This window comes from Neopsephotus bourkii, unplaced genomic scaffold, assembly GCF_033783945.1.
Source record: "Neopsephotus bourkii isolate Nb327-2 ecotype Australia unplaced genomic scaffold, CSIRO-AGI_Nbou_v1 NB_1760, whole genome shotgun sequence".
In the NCBI taxonomy this organism is placed as follows: Eukaryota; Metazoa; Chordata; class Aves; order Psittaciformes; family Psittacidae; genus Neopsephotus; species Neopsephotus bourkii.
Window position 1 is genome coordinate 9,599,755 of NW_026902234.1, and position 25,484 is coordinate 9,625,238.

The 25,484-nt window shown below is 41.9% G+C and overlaps 1 protein-coding gene and 1 long non-coding RNA gene across 3 annotated transcripts in view; one reads left to right on the plus strand and one right to left on the minus strand.

The window, feature by feature from the left end:
• LOC133225320 (uncharacterized) overlaps positions 1–25,484 on the plus strand; it is a 37,813-nt gene that overhangs the window by 11,727 nt on the left and 602 nt on the right. Inside the window, exons 2-5 of one of the 2 annotated variants that reach the window (XR_009729099.1) lie at positions 11,859–12,039; positions 20,063–20,184; positions 22,566–22,700; positions 24,171–24,299. This is a non-coding gene — a long non-coding RNA (uncharacterized LOC133225320). The remainder of the gene's footprint in view (positions 1–11,858; positions 12,040–20,062; positions 20,185–22,565; positions 22,701–24,170; positions 24,300–25,484) is intronic. The other variant, XR_009729098.1, reaches the window with a different exon arrangement.
• COL4A2 (collagen type IV alpha 2 chain) overlaps positions 1–25,484 on the minus strand; it is a 139,265-nt gene that overhangs the window by 9,399 nt on the left and 104,382 nt on the right. The window contains exons 19-40 of the mRNA XM_061377573.1: positions 24,724–24,825; positions 24,168–24,323; positions 23,002–23,094; positions 22,501–22,667; positions 20,021–20,093; positions 19,816–19,922; positions 18,582–18,783; positions 17,761–17,820; positions 16,932–16,994; positions 11,913–12,020; positions 11,103–11,324; positions 9,375–9,536; positions 8,640–8,810; positions 7,380–7,523; positions 6,024–6,149; positions 5,502–5,683; positions 4,049–4,112; positions 3,587–3,661; positions 3,005–3,112; positions 1,936–2,043; positions 579–650; positions 51–176 (exon numbers count right to left, since the gene is read on the minus strand). Coding sequence (XP_061233557.1) covers positions 51–176; positions 579–650; positions 1,936–2,043; positions 3,005–3,112; positions 3,587–3,661; positions 4,049–4,112; positions 5,502–5,683; positions 6,024–6,149; positions 7,380–7,523; positions 8,640–8,810; positions 9,375–9,536; positions 11,103–11,324; positions 11,913–12,020; positions 16,932–16,994; positions 17,761–17,820; positions 18,582–18,783; positions 19,816–19,922; positions 20,021–20,093; positions 22,501–22,667; positions 23,002–23,094; positions 24,168–24,323; positions 24,724–24,825 — 2,691 coding nt within the window. The remainder of the gene's footprint in view (positions 1–50; positions 177–578; positions 651–1,935; positions 2,044–3,004; positions 3,113–3,586; positions 3,662–4,048; positions 4,113–5,501; positions 5,684–6,023; positions 6,150–7,379; positions 7,524–8,639; positions 8,811–9,374; positions 9,537–11,102; positions 11,325–11,912; positions 12,021–16,931; positions 16,995–17,760; positions 17,821–18,581; positions 18,784–19,815; positions 19,923–20,020; positions 20,094–22,500; positions 22,668–23,001; positions 23,095–24,167; positions 24,324–24,723; positions 24,826–25,484) is intronic.

Below are 25,484 nucleotides of genomic sequence, written 5' to 3' on the forward strand. Positions count from 1 at the left end.
TTTTCAAAATGGAAAACACCTGCATAGATCCCATTCTCTGGAATACAAACCTGGAACACCTCTGTCTCCCTTCTGACCCGGAGGTCCTTGGCTGCCTTCCACTCTGCTTGGCTCTCCTGCTTCTCCTTTGTCACCCACTGCACCTGGGAAACCTGCAGAGCCGTAACCATCCGGACCTGTTGTGGGGTTGTTAAAAATTAAAGAGGAAAGCTGAGATGTTTCTGTATGTAACAGTGTATCAGCAGCTAACATACGTGTATAAAGTATGTGAATTTACTAAGTACGTGAGGAGTCTGTAATGTCTAATTGTAAAATGCCTCAGAATGGGAAAAAAAAGACCTTGAGGCTTTAACTCAATAAGAGGAAAAAAAAATTTGATTTAAAGTTGAGTTCTAATCCATCTGTGTGGCAGCACATAGGGTATGAAGCTGTTTGCCAGAGCCCACAATACTGAAGAAAATTCCACATTGGGCTATGGAATACAGTTAAGAAAGTCACATTGCAAAGATCTCACTCACCAAACTTGCAGCCAACACAATGCTATGCCTATGAACAGGCAGAATAAGAGTCTTACTTACCTGGTGATCCTGGTAAACCCTTAGTGCCTGGTAAACCATGCAGTCCACTGATTCCTCTTAAGCCGGGCAAGCCTGTTTTAAAATTGCATTCATGATTATCTTAATAGTTTCTACGAGTCTGTATATATTTCTAGGCAAAAATTTCAAATCCTTGGATAAATACTATTCTGTGTTAAAATCTTGTGTATTATATGCAAATTAATTCATTACAATAAGCTTACTATGAAATACACCACACCATGGTTTTGCGATTAGCAAAATTATCTACTATCCAATATTATCCAAGTAATAAACAAGATTATTACTTTTTAAAATATCTTTGATCTGTCTGGTAGCATGTCATTAGTTCCATTCTTGCTGCCATGAGTTTTTTAATAACCATTTAGTTTTCTGAAATCCTCAAACCAAGACAATTATGGCATAATTTTAGGCTCTAAATGTGATTATAGTGAAGCTCTCTTCAGGAGAAATTCATTCTCTGTAATTAAAAAAAAAAAAAAACAACAAAACCCCAACAAACCCCTAACAAAATGTATAACAGCTCCTGCTGCTGTTACAGGTAAAATTTATCCCATCTATTTGTACCTGTCAAAGTGTTAAGCATGATGTTAAAGCTAGACAGGTACTTCTAATCAATGGCCAGAGCTCTGGAGGACAATTCAACCTTACAATAAATAATGTCTCTCTCTCTTTACTGTCTACAAAGGCATCCTTCATAACCATATTAGCTTAGATTTGATGCAGATTCAGATAGATGAATCCTAGTAAAAGCAGGGCAATTTCTGGCTATACTGTAAAAAAAAAAAATCTGCTTAATATATTAAGGAATTAGGTGTCAGCCAATGAGATTCTGTATCCTGTGAATCAAGCAGCTTCATCTTAAACTATCACCTGTATTTTGATAGCAGAATTCTGTCTGAGCCATAAGTCACTTATTCTTAAAACCAGACATTGGATCAATTCACGGTTTTTTATAATGACGCAGGATAAGCATATTGTTTGCTATCTAATGCCACATTATAATATTCTAATACTGTATATCACTGCTCTTGCTGCATGTAAAATATTTGTTCTTTCTTCCCAGTTGCCATGAAAAATGGGTATGTTTCCTGAAAACTGCTTTCCTGGTTGAGGGAGGTCATGAGCTGTTAAAGTGAGCTCACGTCCTTCAGAAGCCATAAATCAGAAAGCAGCCACGTGGGTCTTCACTAATGCACCTGGACTTTATGAGGAATAAATGTTTACTAGAGGGAACTCTGCCGCTCTGAACTGCAAAGAGCCCCCTTTCTTTTCCATCCCAAAGGAACGATAGCAAGTGCTCACATTAAAAAGACTGAATAGTTGAAGCTGCAAATACCTGCTTGTCCTGGTAAGCCAGGCCAGCCGGGAGTTCCCTTTTCACCTTGAAATCCAGTCATCCCAGGGCTTCCTTGCTGTCCTGGGGGGCCAACCAGTCCTGGCAAACCTGCGTGACAGTGAGGTTATTGCTCACGAGTGTCCTTAGAGCCAGCCACCCAAAACATGCACTTGTGCTACCTTCATTCTCCCAGGAAGCAAAAATAAGGCTTTCGTTTCCTAATGTAATTGTACGATACTGCGCTGCTTATCCAAGTGGAAGAGAACTAAAGAGAGTAAAGGTAGGAGAAGCAAGGTATAACAGAACAATTCATTACAAACTTTAGGTTTTTACAACCTTTCTGACAACCGCAGAAATACAACTGGCTCCTCCTATTAAAATGATAATTTTCTTCTATTACCAGTTACGATGAGTAATTTAATGTATGTGCACCTCAGCTGCCTCTTCTGCCACATCTGTTTTGCCTTTCCGACTGGAAAGCTGTTCAGACAACTGTTTCCCATTGAGGAACCTACTGAAACTGCTCCAGTCTTGGCTGGAGTTTCTAACCCCTCTAATTATATGAGAAATGTGGAGCAACTGTTCTGAAAGAGCATTTTCATGATCCTCTTGCAATAAGACATGTTCTTAAGCCCTGAGTTTATGATACAGCCAGAGCCAAATCTGACTTCAGTTCCCCCAGTATGCTTGTACAGTCAGCCAATGAGCCTGGCTTGAAGGCTCTGTAACTGGGTCCTAGGGAGTACTGGATTAATTTTTGACAGAAAAGGGTATTGAAAAGCCCTTTTTCTTGAAGTATTGGGACAGCATTAGAATACTTGAGTATGCCAGCAAGACAGTTCTTCAGACATGATTGCTGTAAAAACCGTATGAAGCAGAGGTAGGCTTTTGAAATTTCCTCTTAATAAGCTCTACCGTGAGTTCCACATCCTTTTCACTGCCCTTTACCAACTTACAGAATGATCAACATATTAAAAAAACATAATTATTTTATTTCAAGATAAAAGGTATTTTTTTTTTCTCCTCTTAAAAATTTTTATTTTTCTGCGCTCTAAAAAGAATATTTTACCTTCCTGTCCCACAGTACCAGGGAGACCCTGAGCGCCCTTCAGGCCTTCAATGCCAGGGAAACCAGGATCGCCACCTTCACCTTTTTGTCCTGTGCTTCCTCTTGTGCCTGAAAAAGCATGAAGCCAGTATATATTCTTTTAATAATCTCCGGACAATCCTAAAAGCTAACAAGCATAACGTGAAATTGGCTATCTAATACGTCCTGATCTTGCCACACAAAGACATTCTTCTAGTCAGGGTGCTTGCATAATCTGGGAGAATGAACAGTTGTCTACAGCATGCTGGCCAAACCATCATTAAATTTGTTTTTAAAAGTAATCCCCAAATTATGTGGAACATGACACTGATGTTCAAGTGTGCTGCATGTGCAGGGAAAATTTAATACATGACCTAACCAACCCAATCCAAAATTGACCTGGCTCTGCTATCCCATCTTCCATAATTATTTCCTCTTCAGGAGCTCTCACGAGAGCACAGGTTCAATAGGCACCAAAAGACTATGGTAACCCCCCCCTCCCTCCCTCTGCGGACTTCAGTATGAAAGAAGTAATACATGCAGAGCAAACTGTGAAATTAATACCTGTTAAGCCTGGCACACCAACTTCCCCTTTAAGGCCTGGCATTCCTGGCAAGTTTATAGTTTCTCCCTGCTCACCTATTTCAAGCAAAAAAGAACACATGAGTGTAATGCTTTAATTTAAACAGCATTTCCTGTTGTTCTGAATGAATTGCAACCTCTGAGGCCAAATTCAGTAATATTATCTTTCTAGAATAAAAGAGGAGTAAATTAAAGAAGGAAAAACATAAAGTCTCTAGAACAACCACCCTCCCCGCTATGGATGACTTCATCCACGGACAGTACACGTTGCATGAAATTAACAGTATTAAACTTTTCACAGCCTCCCACATCTACAATACCATTCTGTAAGACTGTATAAAGGCTCTTTGACACTGAAGACCCCCTAAGACTCTTCAGAACTTAATGCTGAGCATTTGATGAGCAATGAATACAAAGAGGGCTCAGATAAGAGAATTAACTCACCTATTTCACCATGTGAGCCAGGAGTACCAAAATGGCCTGAAATTCCTGGCATACCCTTTTCTCCCTGTCACGCAATTGAGAACAGGTATCAGTTAGTGAAGACGAGGATATATTCAACTTTCTAGGCAGCGCAGTTTGGAAATACTGAAAAAAGGTTATCAAATTTACCATTTTTGAGTTTCTAAAGTACTTTATAGAGAGTAATTTGGCCAAAGTCAGTTTAACTGAACCAGTACAAAACCAATGGACAAATCATATTTGCAAAGCCTTAAGTCTGAAACTGAGGACATCGTATTGCACATACATGGTAGTGAGTCCTTGTGCTGGTTTTGGCTGGGGTAGAGTTAATTTTCTTCATGGTAACTAGTATGGCTTTAGATTTGTGCTGGAAACTGTGCTGGTAACAGATGTTTGAGTTACTGCTGAGCAGTGCTTACACAGAGTCAAGGCCTTTTCTGCCTCTCAGTGCACCAGTGAGGAGGCTGAGGGTGCACAAGAGGCTGGGGGGGACACAGCCAGGACAGCTGACCCCAACTGACCAGAGGGGTATCTCAGACTATATGGCATCATGCTCAGCATGTAGAGCTGGGGGAAGGTTGGGCAAGGGCCACTGCTGGGCATTGGTTGGCTGGTGGTGAGCATTTTCATCACTCATATTTCTTGGGTTTTATTACTTTCTCATTGTTATTTTCATTTTCATAACTATTACTATAATAATTATTATATTTCAATTATTAATCTGTTCTGAAACCCATGAGTTTTCTCACTTTTACCCTTCCAATGCTCTTCCCTCATTCTGCTTTGGGGGAAGTGAGTGAGCAGCTCTGCAGTGCTTAGTTGCCAGGTGGGCTATTCCACAAGAGTCCTGCAGACCCTGGTTAGGAAGAAGTCCTACTGAAATCTAAGGGCAATGCTACCTGAGAAAGGAACACAGGGTTTAGCTCTCTTAAATAAATGATCTGGGTGAGCAGGCATTTTGGAAAAGTCTGTTTCTTCCATTGTAACTTATTTTGCATCCAAAGTGAACCACAGTGAATGATCCTCTAGGAGCTGAGATTCTTAGACTCTTTTACTGTTAGATGAGTGACAGTGACTTATTTTTGGAAGTGGTACCATAAGTCCCAGGAGAAACGGAAGAGCACGCTCAGCATTGAGAAAAATTTTACCAACAGCTACAGCAACAGCTAGGTCTGCAAGGACCTAGAAGGAACTGTGCATTGGCAAAAAGCTGGCACCTGAAATTTGGATGTCTCCCAATAGAAGATAAAGGACTCTGCTTGATGAACACTGGAGGGATCAAGCAAAAATATTTGGCCGGTTTATTAAATTTTTATTGCATTTTTATCTTTTCACTGTAGCTGTTCAGCACCATGTCAAGGGGTGAAAGCCACTCCCTAGAGAAGCTGCATGACAGCACAAGGACACCTTTACTCCCTCACAGGCATACACTCACCCTGATTCCCGTGGTGCCAGGGAAGCCTCTGATGCCAGGAGAGCCAGCTGGACCTGGATACCCTTTCAGACCTGTCAGCCCTTTCGCGCCAATGTCTCCTTTCACACCAGCCACATAGCTGGGATGCCCAGGGGACCCTGGAGTTCCTGTCTTTCCAGGAACACCTGGCATTCCCTTGCTACCTGCAGGCAAAAAAGAAGTAAAATAGAAAAGATGTAAACTATTAAAGCTGAGGAAGGCTAAGATGCAGTTGCTTGTAAGAAGCTTTCAAAACAAGTCACCATAATGTGTTACTACAAAAAGGGAGGCACACACGCACACAGCATAACCCCACAAAGCTTTCCTTGGCTCTAAACACAGTAAAATGCATCCAGGAGCTCAGCTTCTGCTGTCAGAGACTTTGCTGGGAGGGGCTGCAGCACAGTGGAATGATGAGTGGGGAATATTTAATATGGTAACTGAGAAAAGACACCAACCAATAATCCTGAATGTACTTGGGGTTTTTTTGCTGTGACCACTGACCTTTTAAGCCAAAGAATCCCTTTGTGCCCCTTTCTCCAACATCTCCTTTTTCACCTTTAACTTCCATCATCATGCTGGGCTTGAGCTTTGGGGGTTCTCCTGGGGGTCCTTGATCCCCACGGTCACCTAAGGGGTGAAAAACCAGCCATGTAACAAAAAGCTAGTCAGTGGCACTGTGGTGGAAAAAATGAGCAGAAGAGTAAATTTAGCAAAAAAGGGTTTAATAGGTAATTTTGCACAAACTAAGGAAAATCCACGTTGTATTGACCTATCTCAATACAATGTGGCATCAGCACAGTCAAGCATTAAAAACTCCAAGAAAACAGTTAAACTTTTGTACATGCAGTCCTGGGAAGCTGGACCCAAACTCCTTTGTGATAGATAATTTACCTCTCAGCAGTTCAGTTAGGTATCATGTGTTTATATGAAACCAAAAAGCACACTGGAGAACGCACAGAAAATTAGGTTAGTTCCAGTGAAAGGGAAACTCTCAGTCAAAATGCCTTGGGCAAAAGAAAGAGTTTGGGTTTGTTACCAGTTATTTTGTTCCTTTTCTTGATTTGAAGGTTACTGGTGACAACAGTAAATAATATTCTGAATAAAGGACCTGAAGAGACTGACTGCATTGATTGTCTTTAGTTCTTTGTGGGCTGGCAGAGACAGGCCATCCATCCAGACTTGTCTCCTATGATCATACACTGTCTTACAGTTCTTCACTAAGAAGTATATTTGCACTTCTCTTCGCAGTGGCTGTTTTCACACTTGCCTTTTGCTCATACCTCCCCTGAATTACTGGGAGCATTGTTTTGCAACATTTAAATTGCAGACTAGAGTTTCTTAAGTACCTATCTCAGGGTCCCTAGAAAGAACATTTTGGTGTTGTGGTAAAGCGCACAAAGAAAAGAGGACTCAGTTACACTTTTCATTTCACTGATGATGGTATCAGCTGAAACTTTACTGAATTTTAACTACTTAATTGCTTGTTTTTCTGAGTATTTAAATACCTTTACAGTGCAACTGGAGAAAATCTGAATCTTTTCCCCCAAACACCTTACTCTTCCTGAGAAAAGGCTCTGTTAAGATCTGCATATGCCCAGAGGTGCCACTATCTGAGATCAGCTGAATAATGAGATGTCTGTCTCCAACCTTAAACATGTAAAGATTCACAAAGAAGTAACCTTTCCCTGAGCCTAAAACTCAGGCCTCTCAGCCAGAGGCCCATGTGTGAAATAGGTGGAGGAATGTCTGAGCTAAATTTACCGTGTGAAAAATGTGTCTTCGTTATCTTTGTGTCCTTGTAAAATTGTTCTCCAGATGTGAAAAGCAAACACACTGCTACCACCCATAAGCAAATACCTTTAAAACCACGTGCTCCTTGTGAGCCTTTATCGCCCTGAGCCCCCAGTGGGCCAAATTCTCCTTTGATTCCCTTGATGCCTGGTCTTCCTTTTAGGCCTGTCATTCCTTTGAAACCATCAATGCCAGGTGAACCTCTTGCACCTTTAAAGAAAGAAAGGGAAGAGAACTGTTACCTCAATCAGATTTCTGCAAACTAAGCATCACATGACTAGAGTGGTGTAAAAACTGCGCAGCAGTATCTGTTTCTGGGCGCCTTGATATCTAGGTCAACCTGCAGCTCTGGGTCAGGCACCCAAGGTAGAGAGGAGCAGGGGCACATTGAACTGCCGCAACTAGCCAGCAGGAGACGTAGTAGAGATGATCAGAACTTAGTGTCTTCTGAAAGTTCAACCCCTCTCCTACATGTAAGCTAGAGAAAGGTACCTAGTTCCTTACAAGGTTTTTAGTCAGCCTGTTCTTCTACATGTAGAGACACAAATCTTGGGTTTAGGACTGGCTGGCCCTTTCTCACTACAAAATCCCACACTCCTTTTCTCCAAACAAGAGGATGCTGTTTTACACAGGGCATGCTAACATATAGATCTTAATTCCTCTCAAATGAGAGGTGATCAGTACTCCAGAGTTGTATTAGGAAAAAAACCTTATCTTTCCAACTGGTGAAATTTTAACATGCATTTACGGGCATGTCCCCCTCCTTTCCCCGCCTTTGACTGGGCTTGACATGGAGTTCAATACTGTTGAAAATCCCTGTAATCCCTGTGAAATGTAGACAACTTGCATTACACATAGCATTTCTGGGACTGGCAGGTGAAAATCTCACCTTCTTGATACTTAAGATTAGTATCCTGGTAAAAGTCAACATCAAGGCCTTGTGTCTGGCATTGCTCAGTATAAAACAGCTAGCTTTAAAAAAGTTCAAAGCAAAGGTTTGGGTAAAATCTCTAATTTCATTGACAGCCAGAGGGACTGGGACAAAAGAAACACTTCTGGACAGAGAACTGACTAAATACTGTGTAATTTTTAAAAGGAGAAGTAAAACAGCCACTTCCCTTCTGAGTAGGGCTGCATGTCAGAAGCTAGCATTTTTTGCCAAGCACAACACAGGGGATAATGGTGATTTTGGAATATATTAGGCACATGATCCTAATTCTTCCATTTTAAACAGAGGTAGCCCAGCAGAGAAGGTGTCTTGTTCATCTCAGCACACAACTGGTTTAGGCAACACTACTTTTTTCAAAGCAGCTGTGCAGAGCTCACCTTTGTCTCCTGGAAAACCATCCATTCCGCTTATGCCAGGGGGACCAGGCACACCAGGCACACCTTGTAATCCTGGATAACCTGTTTCGCCTTTGTCACCAGACAGACCTTTCATGCCCACAGGGCCAGGAAAACCTTGCTCACCATCTTCTCCCCTAGCACCAGGTGGACCTGTCATGTGAACATGCAAATAGGAAGATTAAAAAGTGCTTGGACATAAATGATGATGTTCATACAAGGTAGCTCAAGGAAGAGAAAACTGCTGTCCTACCAGCTTTGTGTTGAGGGGAGAACATTAGCACTTTTTTCAGAAAAAAAACTGTAGACATGATTACAAAGACAAAGCAGCTCCTCAATGCAAATCACACTCCCTACCAGCTTGGTCCTTTACCCACTCCCAATAGGACCTTTTCCTCCTTTTCAGGAATTAAGCATTTCTCCCATAACTACTCCCCCATTTGGTAGCTCCATTCTCCCAGTCTGCCACCAGCAAGCTCTGACCTGGCTTGGTAGGTGGCTGTATAACTAAAAGCAGCAGCTCTGCCAGCGAGGATCATCATCACCCCTACTTTCCACCTCCGATACCAGTACAGTGCAGACACATTCTCTGGCTGGGAATAAAAGCATGGCATGTGCCACAATCCCAAGCTTAACTTTCTGCTGTGGAAACCATACAGTTGTCCTGCCACAGAGAACTGGCAGGAGGAGGGACACAAGACAGGAATACTTCCTCACCAATAGGTCCTTGAGAACCAGGCCCGCCATCTGGCCCAGGGTTTCCTGGTGGCCCTGGGAACCCACGTGTTCCTGGAGTTCCCGGCAATCCCATCAAACCAGGGAGACCTTGTGGCCCTGGCTCTCCTTTGGGTCCTGGCAAACCTGGCATACCATCCGCTCCTAAAATACCATAATCATGCGTTAGAGAGCATAAATATCTAGAGAGCTTATTATCACCACTTCTGTTTATGCACTAGTCTTTCAGGGTATGTTTTTCCCCTGAAAATTCAGTGAGAGCAGGAAAAGCAAATAAAAGACTACTCATTAGTTTTAAAATGATTCACATTACCAATATTGATCTCAATATTTGTATTGGAAAGTTTGACTGGCTCTTTCAGAAGAATGGAAACAATCTGGCACTGGGCAGATATAGATGGGACAGGTCTCTTCCACTTTTAACCCCAGTAATTCTGTAATTCCTGATCTCTCTCTTTATCATATATATCTTTGTAATAATCAAATCAAGCAGCTGACTGAACCACTGAAATAATGTTCTGTATCTTTTCTAAAATGTGATAGGCAGGAATCAGAATATTTAAGGCAGATAGATTCTGTTTTGGGGTTATTGCTCAGAAATCTTCAAGTAAGGTCATTACAAGGCATTGTTAGAAGATTTGTACAAATTCTTATGCAAAAAAAGGCCTTGACATGACTTAGTGCACTTGGTGACAATTTACATCTCTATAAGGTAAGAGCAAAGGGGGTGTCCAAGATTTAAAAGCCAATTCCTGCTTTGTATTTAGATTGGAAATGCAGAAGCATAGAAGACCTCAAGAGTACATGGCACTTAACATCCAGGCTAAGTGAATCTGCTTCTCTTTATTCAGGTTTTACGTCAGTGTGGGTCCATTGCCTTGACTACAGTTAAATGTGCTTTTATAACTAAGGTCACATAAGGTGAGTTTTCCCAACAACAGAATACAAGTTTCACCTCTTTGTTCTGAGGGGCTAGTAGTACAAGTGGCATAGAAGATATAAAGGAAGCACTAGCCTCTTCATGTGAAACTAAAAACCCACATCACATACAAAAAATTCATATGCTTTTCTTCTGGAGTCATTCTTTCAGAACTGTAAAATAAATCAAGAAGAGACAAACTACTAATACTTTTTCTTTTATCCATGCTTACTTTTTGTTATTGCTGAAAATTTAGCTCTACAGAAATGCTTAGGAAGAAGGAACAAAGTCACACAATTTTCTTTCCCTTTCAATTCACATTTTACCTTGAGTTTCTTCCCCTTTTCAGAGTGATGTTTTCTGCCTTTTTTCAAACTTGCCAAGCGCAACAGACCTGTCTTCATCTTTTTTTCACTCTGTGACTCTACTGAAGGTGAAACCATTTCTCTTCACTTCAAACAATTTATGTAACATGACACTCTTCTTTGTATTGAAAATCATAAGAAAAGTCTCCCAAACAGGCTCCTGTGACAGACCTCCTTGCTTTGAGTTAGTCACACAATTACTACTCTTTTTCTCACTCCCACAACAGGGCAAGGAGGTAATCAGCATATTGGTAACACTTGATAGTGAAGGGATGGGAGATCATCAGGCACTGGGATTTGATACTGGGGTCATCAGTACCTCCAACACATCCTAAGACAGTCTCTTACTACTCTCACATTCCTATAATTGGCCTACATTTATATCATACTCTTACTTAAACATTTCTTTATTTGAAGTAGTTTTACCTCTAGCTCCTGGTACTCCTTGATCTCCTGGAAAGCCTTTCAACCCTGGGAAACCAGGAAGCCCAACATCCCCTCGGGAACCTGCTGCAGCACCTAAAGCATCGCCAGGTAAGCCCTTCAGTCCTGTGGCTCCCGGAGCACCAGATTTTCCTGTGAGGCCTGGGTGTCCCTGCAGTCCGGGTAGACCGTTTGGGCCCCTGTCTCCCCTGGGCCCAGTAAAACCTACAAATAAAACAGGGAGTAGGCATCACAGGGTTCACCATAAATGTTGGAGTTCAAATCCTAGGTGCACCATTACAACACCTTTTATATTACTGTAATTTCCCCTAGTTCTTAGCAGAAACATGCAGAATCAAAGTGTTTTTATATATATGCATACATGCTTTTAAACTACGTAGCATTTATAAGAACATTCGACCAAATGTGGAAATTGGCAGTTATATAGAAATAGTAATACTAGTGTTTTCCTACTTTCTGCATCATCATTCTGAGTATATTCCATTTGGAATCTGAAATATCTTGTTACTGAATTTATTTCTATGTGAATATCATGGACTTTTACTGACACATTCACAATTTTGCACTATAAAGCAGATTTTGAAAGATTTTGGTGTCTGTGTTATTTTTCATCATTACAGAAGTTGCAGGAAATCCTTTTGGATTTGAAAAATAGTGGTTTTGTATAATAGTTCATTGTTTGAACATGGAAGGGAAGATAAATGAAAATGTATCTGGAACCAAGTTTCTGTGTTCCAGTAACTGTAGTGAAGAGGTCAAAAGTATATAAAGAATGACAAGTTTTCAAGATACCTGGAGGACCTGGTAAACCTTCCCGACCTGGATCACCTCGTGTACCATTTAGCCCTGGGAATCCCATTGGACCTGGATCACCTGGGAATCCTCTTGCACCTTTTGCACCTAAATTATATGAAAGAAAGTAAGAAATTGTGTTCTGAACAAACAAATCAGAAATTGCATATAATATAAGAAAAGGCAATGGTAAATATCACCATGTGTTTCTGGATGCAAAGATGAGATATTTTTAATTTAATGGGACTATACCATAGCTCTTTAGCAGTATTCAAGTTCCCAAGACATGGCCAAAAATCTAGGCTGAGTGCTCTTACAAACATGGATTAACCTGACTTAAAGACTAATGATATGGAGACTACCAGATGAAAATGACTAGGCTCACAGACTTTTAATATTTTGTAAATTAAGGTTTTTATCTTGAAGTCAAAAGGCAATGTCAAAGAAGAATGCTCAACGGAAACAGCCGCAGATGAGATGCTGTAGCAGAAACAAATTTTTCCCCTTCCTGGCTAACCTGATCACAGAACAAGAGCAGAATGATTTAGATAACCACAAAACAGAAATGTAAGGCTAAAGGTTAGATCTAATCATCCTGGAAACAGAATACAAATTAACTACTCTACTTACTATATTTATGACAGTACAGATGTATAGTTTCAGTAGTAAAAGCAGGGCTGTGCCCTGTAAAAGTGTTTCTCTGTCACTGAACTCATGTTCATACCGAGTTACCTCCTGACAAGTAAAAGTAGACCTCACTTCCTTCTACTGTAGTATTTGACATTTTGGTAAGGACAAATATTAGTTTCTCAACATCTGAACACCTGCAAGCATTGCAAAAGATTCTTAAGTTTGTAAAATTATACATATTTATTTTTTTGCAGTAGTTTTACTACACAGAATCATAGAATAGTTAGGGTTGGAAAGGACCTTAAAATATCTAGTTCCAACCCCCTGCCATGGGCAGGGACACCTCACACTAAACCATGCCACCTAAGGCTTCGTCTAACCTGGCCTTGAACACTGCCAGGGATGGAGCATTCACATCCTCCCTGGGAAACCCATTCCAGTGCCTCACCACCCTAACAGGAAAGAATTTCCTCCTTATATCCAATCTAAACTCCCCATGTTTAAGTTTTAACCCATCACCCCTTGTCCTATCACTACAGTCCCTAATGAAGAGTCCCTCCCAGAATCCCTATAGGCCCCCTTCAGATACTGGAAGGCTGCTATGAGGTCTCCACACAGCCTTCTCTTCTCCAGCCTGAACAACCCCAACTTTCTCAGCCTATCTTCATATGGGAGGTGCTCCAGTCCCCTGATCATCCTCATGGCCCTCCTCTGGACTTGTTCCAACAGTTCCATGTCCTTTTTATGTTGAGGATGCCAGAACTGCACACAGTACTCCAAGTGAGGCCTCATGAGAGCAGAGTAGAGGGGCAGGATCACCTCCTTCGACCTGCTGGTCACACTCCTTTTAATGCAGCCCAGGATATGGTTGGCTTTCCGGGCTGTGAGCGCACACTGCTGGCTCATATTTATTTTCTCATCAACCAGCACCCCCAAGTCCTTCTCCTCAGGGCTGCTCTGAATCTCTTCTCTGCCCAGCCTGTAGCTGTGTCTGGGATTGCTCCGACCCAGGTGTAGGAGCTTGCACTTGGCATGGTTAAACTTCGTGAGGTTGGCATCAGCCCACCTCACAAGGGTGTCAAGGTCCCTCTGGATGGCATTCCTTCCCTCCAGCGTATCAACTGAACCACACAGCTTGGTGTCATTGGCAAACTTGCTGAGGGCGCACTCAATCCCACTGTCCATGTCAGCGATGAAGATGTTAAACGAGACCGGTCCCAACACCGATCCCTGAGGGACACCACTCGTTACTGATCTCCAGCCGGACACTGAGCCATTGACCACAACTCTTTGTGTGCGGCCATCCAGCCAGTTCTTTATCCACTGAGTGGTCCATTCATCAAATTGATGTCTCTCCAGTTTAGAGACAAGAATGTCGTGTGGGACAGTGTTGAACACTTTGCACAAGTCCAGGTAGATGACATCAACTGCTCTACCCCTGTCCATCAGTTCTGTAGCCCCATCATAGAAGGCCACCAAATTGGTCAGGCAGGATTTCCCCTTGGTGAAGCCATGCTGGTTGTCACCAAGCACCTTGTTGTTTTTCATGTGCCTTAGCATGCTTTCCAGGAGAATCTGCTCCAAGATTTTGCCAGGCACAGAGGTGAGACTGACTGGTCTGTAATTCCCCGGGTCATCCATTTTCCCTTTCTTGAAAATGGGGGTTATATTTCCCTTTTTCCAGTCGTCAGGAATTCATTGTCTTCCAAGATCAAGATTATTTGGTAAAGCTCTTTCTTTGAAAATAATTCCTGTGGAATGCTTTGTTTCCCTACCCTCCTGAGCTCCTCAAAAGTTCCCAGCTCAGGCTTGAAGGTCAACAACATGCTTTAGCATTTTAAATGTTGTTGCTTAGCATCACCATGAATTACAACTCATTTCTTTATTACACTGAAAGCAAATTTCTCTCTTTGAGAAACCAAAGAAAACATCACTTGAATTTTGATACTTTTCTCCACTTCAGTTTTCTGAATTTCCATTATTTAGCTATAATTTTTGCAGTTCTAGCTGTTATTTGTGAAGGGGAGAAGAAAACCTTTGAAAAAACCACAATTAAGGTGCACATAAACAGCCAATGCAGCATGAATAGCATTTTCGCAGTGCCATACAGGACTATTGTTCTCTCCCTTATATGAACAATAACTTCTCAGAAAGCAATTAAAAGGAAAAATCCTAGGCTTTCAGGTCTCAGTGAAAAATTCTAATGTACCTCTTACCAAAATAGCATCTTAGTCCTGTTTCCCATGTGTAATAACTGACTTCATTCATTCTGTTCGGTATTGCACTAATTAAAAAGCCATTCTAGAGAAAGAAGGCAGCAAATAGAGAATGCAACTACTGCTTACTGCATATTTCAGTAACTCATTATGCAGTGTTAGCTGCTGTTAACATGTTATGCCAAACAGTATTAGGAAAAGGTTTTATTTTAGACCAGTGTTTAGTTTGCAAGCTCTTTAGCTGTACCTTCAAAACAGAAAAACATTTTATTCCACAGCGGTCACATAGGTCTTGAGACTACTGAATAACAAGGATGTAAATTAGGGTGGGCTGTCTATGCTGCCAGGAATTTTAAAGAAACACAAGGACATGAGGGTGTGAGACTATAAAGATGACTCCTTGCTTGATATACTGGGTGCCATCAGCACCTTGTACACTGAGAGACTTGACTGCCTATAGCAGAGCTCCATCCTGGCTGAAAAAGCGGCAGGAAATCTTGTGGATAAAACCACATCACTCTAAGGAGACAATGAAAATAGTGTAAAGGAGGTGTTGGTGCTTTTGAGTCAATCCAGAGGATGTGTGTAGGAATAATGACGCAGGGAACGAGATTGACACAAATATGGCAACAAGAAGCTGTGAAAAGTTGTAAAATGTGTCCTGTTCCCACTGGGTTTCCAGCTTCAGGACTCACTCAGGCTGAAAGGTGGCTATAAACAGAGTTCTGCCCTGGGCTCAGCAAGGGATCTTTTCCAGTGTTTGGAGGGAAGAGAGGGAAAACAAATCTTAAAATTACTAGAACATAAAAGCTGACAAAGACAGACAGAGATTTGTTAAAGAGCTAACCAAAAGTACAAAATATAGACCACATGAAAACAGTGTCACTTGTTTTACAACAGTCTTACAGCTAGGAGTTATATCTGACTGTATTCACTGAGATAAAAACTGTATGAATGAAAGAATAAACAAATCATCAAAGTAAAAAAAAAATAAAGAAAACAATTACAAAGATGGCAAAGAAAACAACCTTCAGAAACATTGGTCCTAACAACAAAGTAAGGCATTAAGGACTAAGGAAACATAGGTTAGAGATACACATCATCTTTGAACAGAGATCAAATGTTCCCTTTTAGAATCCATTAGTCTGTGATAAATCGATCCATCAATCCATGCATGCCATAATAAACCTTATGCTGGAAAAAAACCCCAAACACTTGACATTAAAATTTGTAGCCCATATCTCTGACATTGGCTAAAGGCATGGAGACACAAGAATAGATGCATCAAGAATTTTACATTTACCAAGCTCTGAAAGACCCAGTTATAGTTTCTGTCAGTACCTTTACCAGCCGGTCATGAGAAGGATTTACTGAAAACCAGCTTTATTGCTTTGGCTGGGAGTACATAAGCTTATAGGAACTACCAGCGAAAGTTCCCTCTTCAAGGTCAATAGTTATGACTAATCAGCATCCTTGTCTGTGTTTCTCTCAATTCCATCTCACACAGTCCTTCAGACCTTGTCCCCTGCACCATTTCCTCATTCTTTTGGAAAGAGGTATGGAACCCTCAGTGCTGGGGAGGCCCAGGATTGCCAGATGGTCCCTCTGGGCTAGGATAGACCAGCTCTGCAAGGAAGGTGTGCATGGCGGCAAACAGTGCAACTGCATTGCTTCAGACAACCTGGCCCATTACACTGTGCTGCATTAAAGATTTCAGGGTCACACTCGCTGAAGGAGCTCTGTATATCACAAGGGGAGGAATATTAAGAAGGATCTGCCACAGCTCTCCACTGCAACCTTTTATCAACCTGCTCCCAAAAGACAGGAATTTCCATGTGAGGTGTCCAGTCAGCTCTGGGAGACCTCAGTATACTTTCTACCTATAAGCCTGTAGACTCCTTTTGTATACCTTCACTTACTTGCAGTGGAGGATAGCAAATGGGCTGTCCTTTCTGTTTTCATCTACTAATGGCTGACACTCATTAGCAAAGGCAGAATTAGCTCGGGAACAGTGCAGCCACCTGGGCTTCACACTGCTTAGGTCTCTCTGCTGGCTTTAAGTTAACATTGTCCTCCCTTGTAATTTCTCCTAAGGTTCAACTTTAATCGATCTGGCAAGATCTTCCTCAAAACATAGTACATGTGCAAAAGGAAGGTGAAGGCAAAATGCTACCTGTGGCTCCTGGCAGTCCTGGACTGCCTCGGGATCCCTGTGGTGGCCTCACACAGCCTGCACCTGAAAGCAAAGAGGGCTGGTTAGTCACACTGTATGTGCTCATACGTTGCCACTCATCAACTCTGTGCCTGCAGTTGAGACAACCTCATTAAAGCAGCTGAATGAAATTAACAGGCAAAACCCTAATATTAAAAAATATTTTATTCTCCATTAAAAAAAAAATGTAATTGGTCATGGGTGGCATTTTCCGGAGAGCTCTCAAGTTGCTCTTCTGCCTATTGCCCAGGGGCTACGGTGGCTTGCTCCAGTTAGACTGGTATGGGAAGGGTAATCAAACCTCATGGATGACTGTTTTTCAGAATAAGAGAGGAACTTTGTTTTCCTGTGGGCAACTTAGACTCCTGAAGCAGTCAGATAAATTTTGGTACAAATGAAGGGTTTTTTTTCTATGTATGTCAAATGGTACTGAAAACCTTCACTCAAAGTTCTTTAAAAAAAAGTTGTTTAAATTTTCTTGGGCATCTAATTTCTGGGACTGTTGTTAGAGAGTGCATGGCAACCATTATTTTGTCACAATAAACACTCAGGAGCAATGAAATAAAGAATTTCTGAATTGCACAGCTAAAACTGCAATACTTTTAGAATATGTTCAATTTAATTAAATTACTTTAAAGCTATGTACAGTATGTGCATGGATATTTGTGACCTGATGTTCAAATACTTTACAAATAAGAACATCCAAAACAATGACCAGAAAGAATCAAGCCATAAGAGCAGCATAAGACTAAATTTTAAAATATAATCAAGCAGTTTGTACGTACAGTACCTGACCATATTGGCTCAGTTCCATCTCCTCTAGAAAAGTCTTCAGTGACCTGCCCACAGTCTATGAGCAAAGAATGGTAAAAGGCAGTTATTATTTAAAAGAGAAAAAATGTAAAGTGCTCTCAATTCCAACCAAAATGTCTATTACAACATCAGATAATGTATTCACTTACGTATTATGCATACCTACAACACAAACTATTTGTTATAACATACTGGAACTCTCTATCCATGTATTAATTTGATCCAGGCCTGAAACCTAACCCTATCAGAGTTAGGAGGCTACATGCCTCATGCACTGTGTAGAGTTGGCAGGTGCCTGCCTTGGCTTGAATATTTTGCCAAGCATTTCAAAGTAGAGCAATAAAAGCATGAGCCTGAGTTCTTGTGAATGTACCCCTGGCATTCTTATGCTGGAAGCTGCAGAAGTACTATCAAGAGCTCTGAAGGATGGATATATGATTTTCTCTGGTCAGTTAAAAGATTATGCTGGATGGGGAAGACCAAAGAAAACCACCTGTGAGTACTCCAATAGCAGGATATTGCTCCACTGCCACCAACTGCTTGAAATCTGAAAGATGTTACTTGCTGGCACTAGCGCATTTGTTCATACTGTTTCAATACCTGACATGAAACTACTGAGACTTTTGAAGTACTTCCTTCTTTAATATTTCTGGACAACTAACACATGCGATCCCTTTTTACCCACATAACCCCCACCAAATGCTACCTTTTCAACAATGTGCTGTACAGATGCTTCACACAGTTCAGTAATTATCTCCCATGGCTCTCATGTAAATAACTGCGATTGATGTCTCTTACCTAGTTGGCCAGGCTCTCCTGGCAGACCGGGCAGACCTGGAGGTCCTGGGCTTCCATCTTGTCCATGGTCACCTGGAGGACCCCGGTACCCTTTTGGACCAGGAAATCCTTCACCTGGCAGGCCTGCTTCTCCTGGAAAGCCCTTTGGGCCTAATTCACCTGGATAACCAGGATCACCAGGGAAACCTCTGACAGCATCACCCTGAGGGAAGTGAATGGATGTGGTCAACCTGACATTGCTGAGAAACAAAAAAACCTCAAACGGTTGAACTACGCTCGTGAATAACATAAGCAGAAACTCCCCAAATGTTGCATCCCAGCTCTTTAAATCAACACTGCAACTAAAATTATTTTTTAAATAACCTGATTTTAATTTAAACCCCATGTCAGAAAAGGTATGAGAGAAGCACTCTTAGAGGAAGCATTTCTCTAAAAATGTTGGCCCATGAATGGCACTTGGGCAGTATGAATGAATCACTGCTGTGGAGAGGCCTACTGACCTTTCCGAAAAGCTGCAAGTGGATTTTGGGGAATCCACATGCATCACTAGATTTGTTCTGGTGTGCCATTTACTTCTGAGACCTTGAGGAAAGCTGATATAAAATTGTGCCCAAATGGGGGTATATTTTTAATTTGTCTGTTCCTTTACTGATATTTCTACACTACTGAATCTAACAAACATCACTAGAAAATGTTTCAATCCTCAAAGTAATATAAAATACTCTCTTTAGTTGTAGTAAAAAGTATTGTAGTCCAGATTGGATGATATGGCTTATCTTCAAATAACGCATAAGAGCAGTTAGCTAGCTGAGGTGCTATCAAGCATATATATGACAACACAACCTACATTTTGAGACTGTAAAATTGTATTAAATTTTGCTTTTCTTTAACTCAGTTATAACAAAACTGCTGAAGTTCAGTCACACAGAATCTCTCCTAGACAATGCTAGAAGGAGTCACTAATGAACCACTATTTATCACAAATAACAAGCTGACCTAAATGGGTCATACACTACTACGTAGTTGGTCAAGCAAAATGGAAAAAGAAGTGAAAGATTGTTCTAAAAACCCTGAGAGTAAACCTGATCTTGAATATATCAATAACCAGCAAAGCCAGTCTAGTTGTGCATCATTATCTGTGAGAGAAGGATAGCCTGGTGCTTGTAACCCCTCAGAATTAAATGCATTTGTAATTGAGTCTGGTGGAAATGATTTAGCTGTATTTGCTGCTCACCGGAAAGCCAGGCTGTCCTGGTAAACCATCTAATCCATCTCTGCCTGGAAAACCATCTCCACCTCTGATACCAGGCAGCCCGGGATCTCCTCGAATTCCTTTGGTACCTAAAGAAGACCTTCTATTGTGAGATCAATCTCTCTCATGAAAGGTATAAATAGTCGCAAAATACAGGTGATATCAGTTGTTTTGTTTTTTACTCTACCTTTAGTAGTTATGTATAAAGAATCTCCCTTTTCTCCTTTAGGACCAGGAAATCCAACTTGACCCGAAAAACCCTGGTGTTACATGCAATGAAATAAAGAAGAAACAGAACCACTTAAGAAACAGAAAAGCTTCTGTAAATTATTCCTTCTTTAGTAATCCCATGTATGTGCCTGAATGTTTATTAATACACTTTAACTAGGACCAAGGTCTTTGTGGCATGGTAGGGGAGCTTCTGCATGAGGACAGCCCTGGGAGAGCTGCGGCTTTTCATGACATGCAGTCCTGCAGATGACTGCAGCTGCAGAACTGCATTGGAGAATACTCAAAACATTACTATCTTGCTATGTGGAATGAAGGACTGAGTGGCCCACAGTTAAGCCATTCCACTTAATGCCTACTCATCCAAGTTGAGCAAGTTGTTAGTTTGCCCTCTCCGAAGTGCATGTCAGTGGGCTTTATTGCAGCTTCAGACATTCGGCAACATGAGGGCAATCCATATTTGCAGAGAAACCCTGACAAGATAAAGCTCCCTACAAAACAAAACAGAACACAATCCAGAAGACAAACAGATCCTCACCAACACCACTACTCTGGCTCCACACCCAGTGCTTGCTCTTCTCTGTTCTAGGACCCTCCTTCTCCAAACCCTAGCTGACTCAGATCCAGCCTCACAAGAGGCCTTGGCTTAACCAAACAAGTTAATCACACTATGCACAGTGTATCATCATTATTCCTCTACTTGCCTTTTTCCTCTTCCCTTTGAGTATTGGATAAGGAAGATCATGAGGGGAGAGGAGGGGCAGGAGTAAGGAGAGAGGGGCAGGCATGAGAGGAGCCCATGAGGGGCAGTTGTGAAGGGAGCTTGAGAGGGGCAGGTGTGAGGGGAGATCCAGAGGGGCAGGTGTCAGGGGAGCTCAAGAGGGGCAGACATGAGGGGAGCTTGTGAGAAGCAGGCGTGAGGAGCAGGTGTGAGGGAGGCTCGAGAGTGGCAGACACGAGAGCATCTTGTGAAGGGCAGGTGTGAGGAGAGCCCGTGAGGGGCAGATGTGAGGGGAGCTCAAGAAGGGTAGGTGTGAGGGGAGCTTGTGAGGGGCAGTCGTGAGGGTGCAGGAGAGATGGCCTTGAGGGTTGAGGGGAGATCATGAGGTGAGAACAGGGGTGGCCGTGGGCCATGAGGGGTGGCCATGAGGGAAGATCTTGAGGGGAGATGAAGGATAGCTGTGAGGGGTAGGGTTAGCAGCTATACACAGTAGGCCACTATGGCAGGTAGATGAGGGGTTCCTGTGAATGGAGATCATGAGGGGCAGTCATGAGGGGAGATGTTGAGGAGAGATGTTGAGAGGAGATGAGGGGTGACTCTGAGTAGAGATCATGAGGGGCAGTCATGATGGGAGATGTTGAGAGGAGATGAGGGGTGACTCTGAGTGGAGATCATGAGGGGCAGCCATGAGGGGAGATGAGCTTGCCCTCAGTGACATGGTTTAGGGGTGGGCTGGGCAGCTCTGCATAGCAGTTGGACCTGATGATCTTAGAGATCTTTTCCAACCTGGTTGATTCTATGATTCTACGGTAAATTGCTCAGTTTTAACCATTAAAGAAAATGCTGCAAGCAACTCTTTGGCATCATGGAAACAACACTGTTAAATTGACCTGCAATTCTCCCTGCCCACCACTACAAAAGAGGACATCCTCATAGCTGGCAGTGGATTGTGATTCACAACACTATTATAGGGCTGAAAATTAGCATCATCTTTAGATGTTCAGAAGAGCCTAAAGCACTAAATGAAAACATTATGTTTGCTCTGACATCTTTGTATAAACAAAATCAGTTTTGAGTCAGATTTACAAGAATTTTATTCTAAAACCTTGAGAGATGTGATTTCCTGAAGTTAGTTCCGACTGCAAGGAACCACAATGCAACTGGCATACCAAACAGTACAGCACCTCTCAGTGTAAGTAACAAGCAAGTGATTATAAGCAAAGCTCTTTTCTTGGGGTTATTGAATACTGGTTTTTAGGAAGACAATGTAATGTAAACAATAACCTTGCATTTCATCATTTTGATATAGTGTCTTATTAACAACCATAAGTTACTACTGGAATTATTACCCTTCCAGATGGTCAGGTCTTACTCAGTAGTACAGTAGCATTGTTTAAATGGGAAGTGGACCTTGGATTACGTGGAAATCTTTCACTTTTCCTAAAACTGCATATTTTGACTTCCATCCTAGCAATTCCTTGCTTTCAGTATTTTGTAGATAGCAATCTGAAAGCAACTGAAGTGGCATGGAAAGAAAGAAATCATACTTGTTAGCATTTTTCCATGGAGAATAGCCTGGGGTGTTTTCTTGCGTAGTTTTGGATTATTTTTTTTTTGTGTGTTTGGGTTTTTTGTTTTGGTTTTTTGTTTTTGTTTGTTTGTTTGTTTGTTTTCTAGTAGGCATATAAAACAATGCAATAAAGTGATAATTATCTCACTTTTGCTCCAGGGTAGCCAGGAATACCATGTGGTCCTTGATCACCAGGTTCTCCTTTCCTCCCAGGCTGGCCAGGAGTTCCTGGAAAGCCAGGAGGGCCAGGGGGACCAGTAGAGCCCCTTCTCCTTTCCTCGTCCAAAAGGCATGTACTGCAATCCCCTTCTTCACCTAAGGAAAGGATTGGAAAGAGAAGAAAGAATGGTCTGTCACCATGAAATGGATGTTCAGCTATATCCATTGTATATATAGACTTGAGAATACTTGAGTAGCTTCTGAAATACTTGAGAGAAATACTTCCTCTTTTTTGTTTGTTTGTTTTTTGTTACAAGAAGCTAACATAATGCTTCCTTGTGTTAGCCGCAGATCAAATTCACCAGTCCACAAGCATGTCATAGCTTTATAAACTCAGACTGAATACAACGGGAGCTTTACACAATGCTGCTTAAAACAGCATCTGTTACCTGTTATCATAACATCTATTGAGTTATCTGTTGTAACCTACCTTTAGGTCCTTTTTGTCCTCTTGGCCCAGGGAAACCTTGTATGCCAAATCTACCTGGTGTCCCCTCCTGTCCTTTTAACCCAAAGAGAGGACCTAGAAGTTAAATAAAAACAGCAATTGATCTACTGTAGATTTACTTTTATTCCCTTTCCTTCCTGTTCCTTTGAGCTGCACTGCATCTGCCCTTTTCTGTTCTCCCTAATGGAATTTACTGTCTAACCCAGCCTGTTATTATCTACCCCTTACTCTCTTCCTCTCTACCTCTTTTCACAGCTTCCCACACACTTTCTTAGCTACTTCCATCTGCAGTGGCAGATGATGCTTGCCATTCTTTCCTCTTTCTCACCTTGAATTCCTTGAGCTTCTCTCTTGCAGCACAACTAACTTTGCAGTACCACAGGCTGCCTGCACTGGATCACCTCTTGCACATCATTTTCTCTACTTCTGCTCTTGCACTGCAGTGTTGTGCTTTTCACAGCACAATCTCAGTCAGAAGCAGCCTTTGGAGGTCACCTGGTCCAATCCTCTGCTCAGAGTTGCAGCAAGTTGCTCAGGACCCTGTCCAGCTTAGTACTGAGTATCTCCTAAGACGGAGAGTCTACAATCTCTCTGGGTAACCCGTTCCAGTGTCTGACCACTCTCATGGTGAAAAAGGTTTTCCTAACATCTAAGCAGAACTTCCTTTGTTGCAGCTCATCACCATTGCTTCTTGCCCTGTTGCTGCCTTCCTTAGTGAAGCATTTGGTTTCATCTTCCCTATGACCTCCTGAGAAGTAGGGGAAAGTAGCAGTAAGATTCCCCTTAGCTTTCTTTTCTCCAGGATAAAAAAAAAGAAGAAATTCAGCTCTCTCAGACACTCCTGGACATTCATATCTTGCTCCCAGCCCAAAACAAACCTTTTCCTTCAAATTTCACCAGGAATGTCTAAAATCGATGGAAACCTTTCCTTCATTGAAGAGCACACAACACCTCTCCCTGTGCGTCCTTCCTGCCACACATTTCATTTCATTTCATTTCATTTCATTTCATTTCATTTCATTTCATTTCATTTCATTTCTATTTCTTTCATTTCATTGCCTCCATCTACTTTCTCACTTTGGCTTGCCAACCACTTTCATTAAAACAAGCACAGATGTTCCTGTAAGCTGTCATCTCTATGCACTTACCAGGGGCTCCAGCAGGACCAGGTGGACCACGGAGTCCTGGTGTGCCATGTTTACCCGGAAAGCCAGGCGGGCCTGCCTGATAAGCAGGAGATCCTGATTCACCTTTTTCACCTTTCGGTCCCATTTCTCCAGGTAAGCCTGGCTTATCCCCATCCGCTGGAACAGAAGCAGGGAAGAAGTTCAAAACAATTTCTTAACAACAGTGCTCAAGGAGCTGTAATGGAGCAGAAGGGAAAGTTCATGCAACTGTATCTAGCATGCAAGAAAAAATGGAGATATTTAGCACAGAGTAAAAATGGTAACTGCAGTTTTCACTTGAACAAATCTACAGGAGTTACTGAAGCAAGTTTCCATCATCATCTCCAGTTGTTTTGTCAGAGCTCCATCAAGGCTGGAAGAAAATGCTTCTCTGTTTTTTTGTCCCAGCAGTTAGTTATCTACCACTCTGCACGCATGATCCACAGTTCACACATAAACTTCCCACATCCCTGACAACGTATCAGTTGAAATTCACTATAAAGTTAAGCTGTTGGAACATCTGTTGCTGGGATATTACCATCAGAAAATCCAGGAAGACCAGGCAGCCCACGCTCTCCCTCTTCTCCTGGGTCTCCCTGTAGTCCAGAAACACCTGGAAAGCCTGGGTCACCTCTTACACCTGAAAGACATCGCCGTTTCACAAACCACACGTTAGTGTGATGCTGTTTGTGACCCATAAATGCCAACTTGTGTCACACTGCAAACTATTCAGTTCTTAAAAAGTAAAGATTAGGAAATTCAAGGACTTTAGAATATTAGAGTTTGCACTTGTTTCTTAAAGATAGTTTCAGAAATGCAAAAATGTGCTACCTCAGGCTGCCTAGGCGGAATAAAGAAATGAATTTGAGAGATTTTTGTAAAGCCCAAATATATCTGGGAGCTGAAGATGGCCTGTGACAGGAAGAAGAACATCTCTCAGCTCTTACTAATACTCTGCTAGAGCTAAATTGCTCCTGGGAAGCACAGAAGACCATCTCTCTATGATATGTGAGCTTTATGCTTTCCTCTGTTCCTCAGTAGATAAAGCATCTGCCTGGGCCTGCCTATTGCCTGTAGGAGGTATCATGCTCTTGCCAAAGGTCAATGACACTAGAGGACATATGGTGTGTCAGCCCCTTTACCTGTTTCCTCCTCTCCCTACACAGTCTTTCCTGCTCCTAAAAGCCTGGCAGGGTGTTTGATTTGAACAATATTTTGGGCCTCTTGCTCCCATTCACTGGGAGAAAGGGAACCACTCATTGTTAGGCTCTCTGGCTTTCTTCAACAAGATCAGAAAAC